The sequence below is a fragment of the Sesamum indicum genome, linkage group LG10 (assembly GCF_000512975.1).
Source record: "Sesamum indicum cultivar Zhongzhi No. 13 linkage group LG10, S_indicum_v1.0, whole genome shotgun sequence".
In the NCBI taxonomy this organism is placed as follows: Eukaryota; Viridiplantae; Streptophyta; class Magnoliopsida; order Lamiales; family Pedaliaceae; genus Sesamum; species Sesamum indicum.
In genome coordinates, this window is record NC_026154.1 from 15,538,605 (window position 1) to 15,552,260 (window position 13,656).

At 33.6% G+C, this 13,656-nt stretch overlaps 2 protein-coding genes and 1 pseudogene across 3 annotated transcripts; all 3 read right to left on the reverse strand.

Moving 5' to 3' along the window:
• Nucleotides 2,180-4,786, reverse strand: LOC105172702 (cyclin-D3-1). Of its 2 annotated transcripts, none has more exons than XM_011094247.2 (4): nt 4,048-4,786; nt 3,770-3,971; nt 3,519-3,670; nt 2,180-2,711 (listed from the first exon to the last, which is right to left on the reverse strand). In XM_011094247.2, the coding sequence occupies exons 1-4, from the start codon at nt 4,513-4,515 to the stop codon at nt 2,457-2,459; spliced, it is 1,077 nt and encodes a 358-aa protein (XP_011092549.1). In that variant the 5' UTR covers nt 4,516-4,786; the 3' UTR covers nt 2,180-2,456. The 2 variants fall into 2 exon arrangements, with proteins under 2 accessions (XP_011092549.1, XP_011092548.1); XM_011094246.2 differs by having other exon boundaries at nt 2,180-2,717; nt 4,048-4,784.
• On the reverse strand, nt 7,275-10,555 carry LOC105172703 (elicitor-responsive protein 1). The gene is made up of 7 exons (XM_011094248.2): nt 10,266-10,555; nt 9,668-9,772; nt 9,443-9,569; nt 9,280-9,351; nt 8,345-8,390; nt 7,967-8,246; nt 7,275-7,589 (listed from the first exon to the last, which is right to left on the reverse strand). The coding sequence occupies exons 1-7, from the start codon at nt 10,303-10,305 to the stop codon at nt 7,561-7,563; spliced, it is 699 nt and encodes a 232-aa protein (XP_011092550.1). The 5' UTR covers nt 10,306-10,555; the 3' UTR covers nt 7,275-7,560.
• On the reverse strand, nt 11,790-13,365 carry LOC105172704 (annotated as a pseudogene).

Genomic DNA, 13,656 nt, shown 5'->3' on the forward strand with positions numbered 1-13,656 from the left:
TAAAAAAAAAAAAAAAAGAGAAGTAAATACAGTTAATAATTATATTTGAGTCACGCAGGAAGAGTGTGAGAATTGATATTGATAATAAGGTCGCTTTCAGGCCCACAAACAGAGACAAATACAATAAACCCCTCCGCAGCCCAACTCCATCTTGGGCCCATTTACATTTCTCAATTAATCACCACCCTTCACTTTCCCAACTATTTTGGGTCCCCCGGTTAAATTCTAATTCGGATTGCATTTGTCACATGTACAATTCAAGAAAAATGATCGATCACATAGAAAATGTATTATATTTGCTTTACGATTAATTTGGTTTCAACTAAATCTAATTTGAATACAAAAATTTTAGAACTTGCATTTAAAATTTCATCAGCTTTTCAGGACAAAAAAAAAAAAAAGAATCAAGTTCATATGGGATATAAAGATGAGAATTTCATCCCCAATAATTCAGAAATTTGAAAAAAGTATGTGATGTAGGCTAAGACAAGAGAGCGATAATTTAGGAGATTTGGCTGTGAAGAAATGCCAAATTTTGAGAGGGAGAGAGAGAAACCAAACTTAGATTATTTGGGATTGGGAGGGAAGGAGAGGCATGTTTTTCTGTCTCTCACTCAAACCTTTACAGCTGTAACCATTCAAAATAAAAAATAATAAATAATAAAGGTGTTTTGTGTAATTATATAAAAATAAAATATGAATAATTTGTATAAACACATTATAAATATAATTATTTTTTTATTTTGATGTGATGAATTAAAGTAGATAATTGTTGTCTGGGATTAGCAATATAATTAGTTGTGTTTTGAGTGAAAAGGTGGCGTTTGCTTCGCTCTCAATCACTGTTGTCATCCAATTCTCTTATGCCGTTGACCAAAAAGAAACAAGTCAAAAAAATAAAATAAAATAAAGCATTCATCATTTCAAGTGTGAGAATTATAAGGTTTCATGATTGCTTCAACACAATTTATTATTATTATTTATATATCACAATTCACATTTATATAAACAGATTAATGTTTGCACTAATTATTCGGTATTGGTGGGCTGTGTTTCTGAATTCTGATATATATACACGTGTGTGTTTATGTTCATTGAAGTATATGTTGACCAAATGATGAGTAATGATGTATGATTCACGCATGACTACATGGGCTGGGGTAGGAAAGGATATTAAAGCATCCCATATTGTTTTGGGATAACAATTATTTACACCTCTCGACGTATAATTTGTTTATATAAATTATTTATATATTTGATATAATTATAGAAATTATGTTAAAAAGCGGGGTAGTTTGTGTAAATAGTGTTGATATGTTTGGAATGTATGTGTAATTTTTTAAAAAATAGAGATAGTTTGTGTAAATAATGTTGAAGTTTCTGATGAATATATATGTAATTATTCGAAAGATAAAAATAATTTATATAAATAAAACATAAACCATCAAGTGTAAATATAACTATCCAATTGTTCATTCCGTATTTCATATATTACCTGTTTGATTTGATGTATATGTATCTCTACATGCGTGCAGAATTAGACTAATATCAATTATATACTTGTACACTTCATTGTATGTTGAATGCAATCTATTCATGCATTCTCGTTTGATTTAAGTTTAACAGGGCTATTGGAGAATGGAGAATATCAACTGAATTCCTCAAATTACGCTAATTTTTTGTGATAGAAAGGCAAATGGTACGACAAGACACACTACTAAAACATGCCATTTCTGCAATTATTAGTCACACACCGACTATATTAACCGTCCCTACCTTTTGATTTCGATTATGTTCATCGATATATGTAAACTATTTCATAAGTACGCATCCCATTTTGTAAGGGAGTTTTGCTCCATCAAATATATGTAAAAGTCTAGTTTTTGAAATGTTGTTTCCCAAAAAAAAGTCCACTAGACATTAACGACAAACGCCAATGAGGTAAAGTCATAGTTTAATTGGCGAAACTGAAGCCTTATATATGACCTTAAGAATATGGGTTCCAATATGAATATTGTGTCTTCTACTGAATAGTAGATGTCAATATTATTGATCAAAATTCGATTATTGTAATAATCTTTGTTGGATATTAATATCCGATATGTATTGTATTACTCATATAATTGATTCAAATTCGATTAAATTCAATTTGAATTAGAATTTGTGGAAGAAGCTGAAAGACAGAAAAGGGAAATAAATATGTAATTGAACAGAAATAGAGAAACAGAGAGTGCAGACATTCTTCATTGCTTCTCCGTCCTTTTTACTCTTTCTCCCACTCCCCAACTACCAATAACTCTCTCTCTCTCTCTTTCTCTTTATCTACATACCTTCTCCTCTTGTTTCTTGATGGACACCAATTTTAACTTTTACTCCCATACAAATTGTACTAACATAAATCATGAATGCAGTAGACAAGTTTTAATTCTAGAGAGAGAGAGAGAATGAGATTCTGATTAATGAGGGGTGGCAACAACAACATCCACAAAAACTCTGCTCATCAGTGATGGCAATTTCATCTGCTGTTCTTCAACTCTCCTTTTCTTGAAAATAGGCTGCTGTTGCTGTTGGGGTGTTGAAGAAGAAGAACAAGAAGAAATGCACGAGCATGGGGATGATGTTACTCCAACCCATGACTCATTATCACAACCACTCATTTCAGCTTTTGAAACTACATCTGATATCACTTCATAGCAATCATCCACTTCCTCCTGCACCTTACAATGTCAAAAATTCAAAAACAAAAAGGGGATTTAGTGCTAACATTTAGGGGTTCTTATAATTTTATTTATCGGTATAGAGTTTAAAGAGAATTATAAATTATTTAAAATTGTAGTTACAACGTGATTAGTTCGATACAACTATACTTGATTTGGACTAAAAGAAAGAAATTCTTTCTTACCGAAGTGAAGTTTTACGAAATGACAATTTTGGCCTCGAGCAGCTCAACTCAAAACATGGATGGCCAAACCCTCAAGTCTCCAAACCTAATTAAGTCACTATCTCTTGTCCCTCCATGTCTGAAAATCTAATGTAGATTGAATTTTGTAAAAAATTTCTTTCATTTTTTATCCCATTCTACATATATCATGTGTATAAAATTTTTCCCTAAATAAATTATACCATATCGTCTTTATACAAATGGCTTATATATATTGAATGAAGTAGAAAATCAAATAAAATTTACAACAAAAAATTCAATCCGAACCTAAAGTCCTTTTCACGCAATTCCGTGTTCCCACATCGGCTTTAATTTTTCCATGCACGTATTTATTATGCATTTGATTTGTGAAAACCCTGCTCTGGCCATAGGGAAAGCCTTCTTGCATTATCACAATCATTTCCCAAAACCGAAAAGAAACATTAAATTCACCAGAAAATGACTGTATATGGTGTTTTTATCATTTATTCCATTTAATATGTATATAAAATACTTTTAAAAATACAAATTTAAAAATAATATTATTTTAGAATAGAAGATCCAACCGCAAAATCATGGGTATATAAAAGCTACCAACCTTGGTTGTTTTGAGCAGAGTAAGAAGGTGGTTTTCATAGTCAAAGGCATTGCCATTGCGAAGCTCAACTTGCAGTTGATGAATAACGTGAAGCATTGTGGCTGTGGCCAGTGCAGCCACTACAGATGGCAGATAACATACCATTCTTGAATCTGCATGCATCCATCTCAATTCATTCAAATCAAAACTCATAATTAAGGATTAACAACATCTAATCTTGATTGATTCAAATTCAATTAATTAACACCCACCGGGAAGAACAGAGAGGAGGAGATCTTCACAGCTCCGGAGAAATTCCCAGTGAACATAGCTCTTCAGCCCAAGCCTTCTCACAATGTGATCAAGAAATGAAAGTGGGGTCACTGCATTCATCCTCCATTTCAGGGATGAGAGCACCAACAGCTCCATTCTCTGTATGGTTTTCGCCTCGAACACATACTTCGAATCCCCCACCTGCACAATATTCATTCATGGAATTGGGAGAAAAATAAACAAGAAATTTAATGGCAGAAATTAATCCCGTACATACTTGAAGGTCTAGGAGAAGAGGAACGTGAGTTTCTTCAACTTTAGCAGCTAAAGAGAGGCAAGCAACAGCAGCGAGCTGCATCATCCATGGCTTCTCTCTCTGAAAACCGACGCAGCTGGAGAGGAATCTGTCGAGATAGTTGACTGCGAGAATCGCAGTTAGGGTTGAGAAACCGTGATTTCTATTGATTTTGAGGATGCACACGACGGCTTCTCTTCTCGAAAGAGAAAAGCGTGATTCGCGGTGGAGACAGGTTTCGGGTTCGATTTTGATCTCTCTCTCTTTGCGGAAAAGGGAGCGAAGCTCTTCATCGTCCCAGAACAAATCGTGTTCCAGGAAAAGCAGAGAGGGGAGGAGGAGATTTCTCTCTCTGCCTCTGGTAGGGAAATCCTGAACGATTTCGCTTTGTTCTTCGCAGTAAAGCGCATCAAACAACGATTTCTGTGCAGCGTTCTGCCCCACAGCCATACTTGAAGAAGAAGAATGGGCTGCCGCTGCTGCTGCTGCTTTCTTCTGTGTGTGTTCAGTAAACGAGAAAAGAAGAGAAAAGTAAAGTGAACCCCATAATCTCTCTCTCCAATCTGAATGGAGATCACTCAGTTCTCAAAAACAGAGATAAATAAAAGGGGAAGAGATTTTATGAGAGTGGGTTTCACGCTTGTCCTTTCTTTATGCACACAGATGGTAATATTCATTCCTCCATGAATCATGATTTTTTGTTTTTAACTTTAGCAACCAAATTGCAATATGAGGACTGTGTGTTTTGTGTGTGTGCGTGCTTGGCGGGCTGAAATGCAACAGCACGCACACCCAGCGCCAGCCGGGACCCGCGAAAACTACCTCCTTGCATTAAGACGCTATGTCTGCCCACCAAACCTTTTTGCAAAACCCAAACTGCTGCGATTTCTTAGAATATCCTATCACAACCAAAACTTTTATTTAAATCAGATTTGCTAAAACTAAATTAATTAGATGATAAATATATCATTTGTCATTTTCGTTCTGATTCGAGTCGAGGTCGCTATCACCTCAAGTGTTGTCAAAATAGTACTTGGGACATGAGAAAAGAGGAGATGGTTAGACTTGTTGAGTGGTCCACAATTAAACCCTACGATGCTTAAGTTAGATTATGTTCGTGATAGACGAATGCGGTCTGAATGTATTCAATGCGAGTTTGGGTGTAATAAATATCTTTTTATAAATGAAGTATAAATAGTGTACTTATAGGGTTTGAAGGTGTTCACTTACCTAAGTCACGTGTCATGATTTCTCATTAGATGTTGTCAAGTGAATCAACAGCTTAAATAGATGGGTCTTTTGAGCTGGATCGATGGAGTGGGTAAGATCGAGCAACCTGACTCGAATCAGGAAGGCACAGATCTTCAACATAAATTGCAATAAACTCACCTTCTTGGGTGTATTTGCGTCATTTTGTCAATTTATGGACCAAAAATGTAAGTAGTAATTGGTTAGAGACTGAAATCGAAAAAATGATATTGTTTAGAGATCCAAAGTGTAACTTTTATCTAGGATTACAATAATCAAATTAAGCAATGTCTTAGTAAGTTTTGACCAAACCAACATTTCACAGTGATTATATTCATTTATGAAATACTCAATATAAAATTTAATATTCCACCTAAATTTTGACCATTAGGGGAAAAAAAAAAGAGAGAAGGAATGGGGACTATGATGGTTTATTAAAGTTGGATAAATGATGGGATGATTAAGGGTTCCAGCTCAATACAACTAAAACCTTAATATGAATTAGATTAAAATAATAAATAGTGACTTTATTACAGTTGTTAATCAGTTTAATGATTAATTAACCAATAACCACCAACATTAACACATCAACAGTTATTGCATGATTCTCGTTAAAAAGTCAAGCTCTGCAAGGAAAGGCGGGCTGAATGAATCATGTCTTAATTTAATAGTCAAAATCAAAATTTTATGATCGAGGTTAATATTATGACTTTGATTTTTATTAAATGAATAGATATTTGTCTTGTTTTATGTAAATTTATTTTATTTTTTTTTGTCGTATCAACGTATTGATTGGAGCAATGCATTGTTCAGTTTATTAGATTTTTGATATTAATGTAATTATAATTACCATCTATTAAAAATGAAGAGGAAAAAAAAAAGGCCTTAATAGTTTCTAAAATTGGCAATCATTTGTTCCCCACTTCCCATGCAATAATACAATTATTGGCAGTACGTTGTGCAGTCAATGATGTTTAATTTAATTGCAATGTTAATACTTCAAAATTATTAATGTTTGATACATATGAATTAATTATTTTTATTTTACGAAAAAAATAATGATCTATACAAGATTTTACTTTTAAAAAATGCATCAGGAAAAAGTGAAATTAATATAAATAATAGAAAATTTAATGCCCACCAAACTGACACCTTCCTTTTTATAGTGAATAATATATGGTAAAAAAATATATATATATTACCCCTTTCTTTTGTTTTTCTGGGGTTCCATTTAAACTAGAGGACAAAACATCGCTAAATGAAATACTGGATTCATTTATAATAAGAGAAAAATATTTTGGTAGAAGTGAACATATAAGTTCAACCATCTTTCGTAGGATGAAGAGAATATACAAGTTCAGTGCACGTAATTGTTGATAAAATTAAGGTAGAGGTTATGGATTCGAACTCAATTTATACGTGAGATGTTGTTTTTACTAAATAATAGATGTGTTGTTTTTATTGTAATAGTATATATTGGTTAAATTTAATGTATTTGATATTATTGATGAAAGTATTATTATTGTAATGGCCTTTATTAAATATTAATATTCAATATGAATGGTTGTAATTAATTTATCAATTAATAATAGTTATCTTTGTTTAATAAAAAAAAAAACTTTGCAGGCAGTTAAGTGCTCATTTGGCTCTGCCATTAAACAAGTCATTGCATTGTTTGGCCCATATTTCAGTAATTATTTTTATGATTAAATTTCATGAAAATCATGTTTTTATAAAAAGTTATACTTTATAACTTTTAATTTCAGTGTAATTATTTAGGTTCTTCACTAACTTTAAAAATAATGTTAGTTTTAGAATTTAGGTAAAATCTGAACTTACATTATCGATTATGATTTGAACAAATTTGATTTGAGTTAAATATTTTCCAGCAAAACATGAGCAACCCAGTTTGGTGAATGATGCACAAAGGAGAATTTGTACATTGAAAATACGACACAAAATGAGTTGTTCCAAAATCTATTATCTTATATATTCAATATACAATCACCGGAACGGACCAACTAATGAAAAAAATAAAAATCATTTATCCTTTTCCCTAATTCTACAAACAGTTTCGGCAGTAGAAAGAAATGATGATTGAAAAAAGATCATCAGACGCTACAGAAACGTACAACAAAGAATTGAAGAAGTACAACTAGCAAGCATGGGTTGCAGAGAACGTTCAGTTCAGTTGAGTGCTTTTTCTCCACCGACGGAGGGTATCATCAACCAAGCGTGTCTTAAATCTTAATAGGGATGAGGAGGATATGATGAACCTGCAGTGCAGTTAATTAATGTTTGTGTATTTAAATGTATCGTATTCATTTTATGTTTGAATTATATTATTAAAATATTTATTAATTTAAATATTTTGTTGAAAAGATCCTCTTATTTCGCAGTTGCTGTATTGATATCACAAACATTATTGAAAAAACTCTTTAAAGATTTTTTTTTGAATAATTTGTTTTAAAAAAACATACAAAAATCATATTTAACAGTCAATGTTTTTAAAAAAAAAAAAAACTTAGTGAATATTATTAATTAATAATTAACTAGCCAAAATATTTTCTTTTCTTTTTCCTTTTTCAAATGATTATTTAAACCATCGTACCATGAAGAAGAAGTGGAAAAGCTACATGCCCGAAACTCTTACCAGGAGGATAATGGTATGCGTTTTGCGGCGGATACGGTCCCGGCGGGGGGGCAAACCCGCCAGCATAAGGAGGATATCCAGGCGAATTATTAGGATATGCCGGAGGATTTGAAGGGAAGGACTGGTAACTATTAACAGACGGCGGATGGTAGCCCGGCGGAGCGCCTGCGGATGGGCCCCATTGAGAAAATGGCGGAGGTGGTGAGTAGAGCGGTGGTGCACCCGTAAATGCTGGAGCAGATGGACCATGCATGCCTACACCTCCAACCCCTGCAGCGTTCTGAAAAAGCCATAATTTGCTTATAAAGTCGCACTATGATAATGACAAAATCATTTTTAGAACAAAATAATATAGTCAGGGAGTTGGTGGTAGCTCACATTGCCAGTAACATTGCGCATCATTATTCGAACTTCTCCAGCAGGCCTGCAGACAAGAACACGCACGGGTCACGTGATGTCTGACATTTTTCACCAGTTGAAACCTCTGTTTGATTGCTCTCATTTGTAAATTTAGGTTGAAACATCTATTGGTAATTTTTAGGAATACTTATAGTAATACTCTCTAAAATGTGGTAATTATAAGAAGTTTGTAGTACTAAACATGACTGCATGGATTATAATGTAACTTTTTCTAAGAAATTTTTATTTTGCAATGTATCTTAATTTCCGAGGGAGATCCATGACCTATGTCAACGTACATAATATAGTGAGTTGTGCACTAATTGCAGGGACAATTGGAATTATGATTATTTAAATTGGATCGGATAGACCGATTTGATCGATCTGATCAGAAATCGACCCCTCTCCCAATTCAAGTTTGACAAAACAAATCAAAATCTTGAATAATGGGGGGAATCGATCAAAATCTTTTAAAATCGGTCGCAGATCGCCCGATCAACAGGTGAGATGCATAGCTCACTGCCTTTCGCCATATCCCTCTTCCAAGTACTGCAATTGTTTTTAGCCTCTTTCCTTTTCCACTTGTAGTTAATAAGTTAAAAGAAAATAAACTATATAATGTATTACATATGGGTCTATACTATAGACTGGCTCCATCTATTTTTTTAATTCGATTCAATCGATTAAATTGATAGCTCGTCAATTTATCTGATTTAATTTTTAAAATATTGACTGGTACGATTTTATTAAATAACGATATAATCGTGCCTCCACGATCAAATACTGCATGTAAAAGCTTTTCTTTAATTTCATTTAAAAACTTAAAGTATTAAAAAAAAAAATAATTTAATATTAACATATTGTAAAATACTTTTTAACAAAATTTAAGTTTGTGATGGGTATGGTATTCGTACCTGCCTTTTTTGTCCATAAGGGGCCACAAACCATCGTCAACACCTTGAGATGGAGCTTTCATAAGTTGAATCCTATCCAAATTTCGGTGTATATATCAACACAACTCTTAGATTTAGATTATAAATTAATTAATTAAAATAATTGAATGAATTGGGAACCTACCTTCCTCCGCCAATGAAATCGTCGACTGAAAGCCTATTGCTGTTCCAGACTTCAACAACGCACTCCACCATTCCCTCTCTCAAAGTAAACACGAATCTCTCTTGAAAATTAGGGTTTTTTCCTCCATCTGCAAAATTCAAAATTATACAAAATAAATCAATAGATTGAACTGCGCCCGGATCATCCAGGTGTTTGTACGAATGGAGATACGGGGGTCGTCCGTACCTTGACAAGTTCTCGTACGGTACTTAGTATGGCCGTATTCGAGACAAACGTAGGGATCTTGCTTTGAAATCCATTCCGTGTTTTTCAACTGATTACAGCCAACAACTGAAATCCAGAAATACAACGACAATACTTTCACGTGTTTTTTCTTTTAATGTCTCATTGCAACTGTATATTTGATTTTAAATATATCAAATGATGTAATAAATAATTCTAATATAAAATTAAAAAACACAATTTTTAAAATCCGAACTGACTAACTAATCACACGCAAAAGACCGTATATTCATATGGACCTGAATATCACAAAGAAAACTCAAAAATTACGTTTGAATACTGTATTTTAGCAACAAAAATGGTGAAAAATAATATTCGATCCGTAAACCAAAAAAGAAAAGGTAAGAAACTTGAACTTTCGTATTCAAAATGTCGAAAAAAAAATATTTAACCTCACTCCAAACAACATAACTCAGCGATTTATGTTATGCGACGAAAATCTTAATCTTCATTTCAAAATCAAAGTAGTTTCTACTTGGTAGTTTGTACCTTTTCAGAAATTTATAGCGTCGATGGAGATTCGAGAAGGAAGAGAACTTACCAGTAACCTCAATAACTTGACCTTGGACTGGAATCGACATGAAGAAAATCAAAGGGGAATGAATAACTACTCTATTCTGATTCTTCTGCTTCGTCGTCTTCGTCTTCTTCTTATTTTCCTCTAGATCTCTTTATGGAATGAATTTTCCCATGGCGTTTCTACCCTCTCTGCGTGTGAAGTGTGAATTTCGATGCGTTCTGTTCATGAGGTTCCAAGGAAACCACCGCGCATAATACTGTTGCAACTATGCGTGTGCCCATTTTTCTCGGGTTAGGAGTATTTTTCGTATAACTTAGAGGACGTTGGATTAAGTTTACAACCTCTTTAAAATATCTTATAAAGCTTTTTGAGAGCTCATGAAAATTATTTCATAATTTCTTTTAATAGAAAATTATAAACTCTTTAGAAAAGTTAATTTCACCCCAACTTTTTTTTTCCAAATATTTTATAAGTTTTTTAATTTTAATACCCAACAAATAAAAATACATTCGTAATATTAATAATATTTTATTTTTACTCTCTATATAATTGACGTTTTTCATTCAAAGCAAAATTATCTATATACAATATTTTAAATTTTAATAATTTAATATTTTTCTTGATTATTATTATAGTATGAAGAGTTGTAAGTTTAACCAAACACCTTTTTAGTTACTCTCTGTCAGAGTATGAGAATATTGTATTTTTTAAAAATTAAATGAATAACATTATAAGTTATTTTATTTAAATTTTAAGATATAAATTAATAAGTACAAACATATAAAATATATCAAGTGTAAGTAAACTTATATTATTTTATAACTAAATTTATCTAGAAAAGTAAGTAAACATTAATTTGAGTAGAGATAATCAATAATACATTTATCTAAATCTAATTGGAAAATAAAAACAATTTTTTTAAAAAATATTAGTAGGTATTAGAATAAAATTGAACTTATATTACTAATTAATTTATCCAAAAATCATCCGGATATTTTGATTCATATAACAATTATATGTATATATAAATTTAAGTAAAAATGAAGTGGTGTAGGTGAGAAAAACAAAGGTGGAAGAGGGATTTCGGCAGTCCATTTTGAGTAGTGGTGTTGTGTGGAAACTTCTAATTAATTTGGTTTATTCAAATCTAAATTAATTACATAATAAAATAATATATTTATAGTGTGATTTAAGTACAATATAAAAAAATAATAATTAATTTTTGAAGTGATTGGAGAGAGATTCTCATCACCCTCCAGGGGATCCAACTTCTACGCTAAGGAAATGGACTTGGCGGATACAGATGTCTCTTTTTTAAAAGAGCAAGTGTGGTACACTTATTATATAATTGGTTACTTTTTTTTAATTGTATATCAATACACTTGCCATATAATTGATCATTTTTTTTAAACTGTACAATAAAATTTGTCTTTCAAGCCACAAGAGCAAGTCAACATAAGAGATTAATCAAGAAAAGAACACAAACAAATGGGTGATTTAGGCTGAAAAGTTAACTGAAATTTTCAACCATCAACACTCTACTAGTTCATACCATGTTTATTGCACTCATTTTAACTGTCAAGTTTACATGATGTTGTTTTCTAGGAGGGGGCTATAGGTGCTCAAATCTTGTATCAGAGCACTGAGATCATTGTAAGATGAACCCCCTTCTTCAACAGCCTTTCTTGCCATTTCTTTGTAACACTTTGCTCTCATCTTTGAGGCTGATTCTCCTGCCATAACAAGTTGCACAGCCTTAGCCAACGCCTCCCCCGCCACGCCCTCGCTTACCACTTGTTGCCACTTTTTATTTCCAACAGGAGCCCCGATTCTCAAAACCTCTGTCACCAACTTTTCGTTGAAAAACTGCTCTGCGAACGACGGCCACGTGACCATAGGCACGCCAGCACAAACTCCCTCCAGAGTCGAGTTCCACCCACTCCAGAGTCGAGTTCCACCCACAGTGAGTCACAAAAGCCCCTATAGCTGGATGATTAAGAATCATCACTTGGGGCGCACACCCCTGTATGGTTAGGCCTCTACCTTGCGTTCTATGCACAAATCCTTGAGGCAGCCATTCTTCGTTCTTGCTTTTCCTTACGACCCAAACGAAATCCTGACCTGAAGCCTCAAGGCACCTGCAATTTCATGCAACTGGGACCGACTAAAGTTGGCCTTGCTCCCAAAACACACATAAACCACCGAATTAGGCTTCTTGGAAGCCAACCAAGCTAAGCATTCATGTGCATCGATTGATGACTTCTTCCCTCTCTCTGCTTTCGCTTCGTCTACATCATTGCACAACAAAAGGGGTCCAATACTCCACGCCTTCCTCCCCAAAACCTTCCTTTAATAATCAGCATAATCAGGCTCAAGCTCGTAGAAGCTGTTAATCACAACTCCATAGCTTCTATAATCCGACTCCCTCATCTGCTTCACCAACTTGCTGTAGTCGTTTCCGTTTTCCATTAGATCAAACTCAGCCACTTGTGTTCTCACGAACTCGAGCTGGTGAGGAAGATCAGGCACGACAAATGGTTCTGAATCAGACAACACGTTCTTGAAAGGCTCGTGTCGATTCATCTGCTCAAAAGCACACAGAGATAAGTAGCCGGTCCCATGGAAAACCAATCTCGGGATGCCAAACTTGGCTGCAGTGTCCACAGTCCATGGCAAGAACATGTCTGCAACAAGACAGGTAGGCCTGAGTTCTTGGATGAGTTTCTCGACAGGTTCTTGGATTAAATACACTGCTTTGACAAAGTCTGAAATTAGCTCATCCGACATTATCTGATCAACGCTCACGAAATAATCAGGCAATCCTGATCCCTCAGGTGGGAATTTGATTGTGCTGAGGCCGATATCAGTTCCTGAATCTCGAGCTTTTTGTATTGGTTCAGCAAATCCAGGGGAAGTAACGAAGGTGGTTTTTACGCCCCGTGAGGCGAAGAGCTTGGCCATTTCGACTGCCGGGATCATGTGGCCGTGACACATTAGTGGAAGAAAGAAGATGTGCAGCTTATCCATTCTACTGCCTAACTGAACAAGGAGTTGTTTGATCTGAAGATGTGATCGGAATTCAAGGAAGAAAACTTAGGTGAGTGGGAAGTGTGGGTATGGATGCGGGGTTAAATTCATTTTGGAGTCGTATAAAAATATCAAAATCCTTATAAAATTTCTAATATAAAAAATTATTCTTATATTATGAATAAATAATCACACCATTTTCTAATCAATTTGAGACTATTATTTTAAAAACAATGACTAAAATACCCCTCTTAATCAATCGATCAAACTAGGCCTATTAATATATAATTATTTTAATTTGTAATATATATAATTTTTATAACTATTAAAATATACTTATAATTTATATAATTATAATTTACAAAAAAAATATTATTTCAAATAA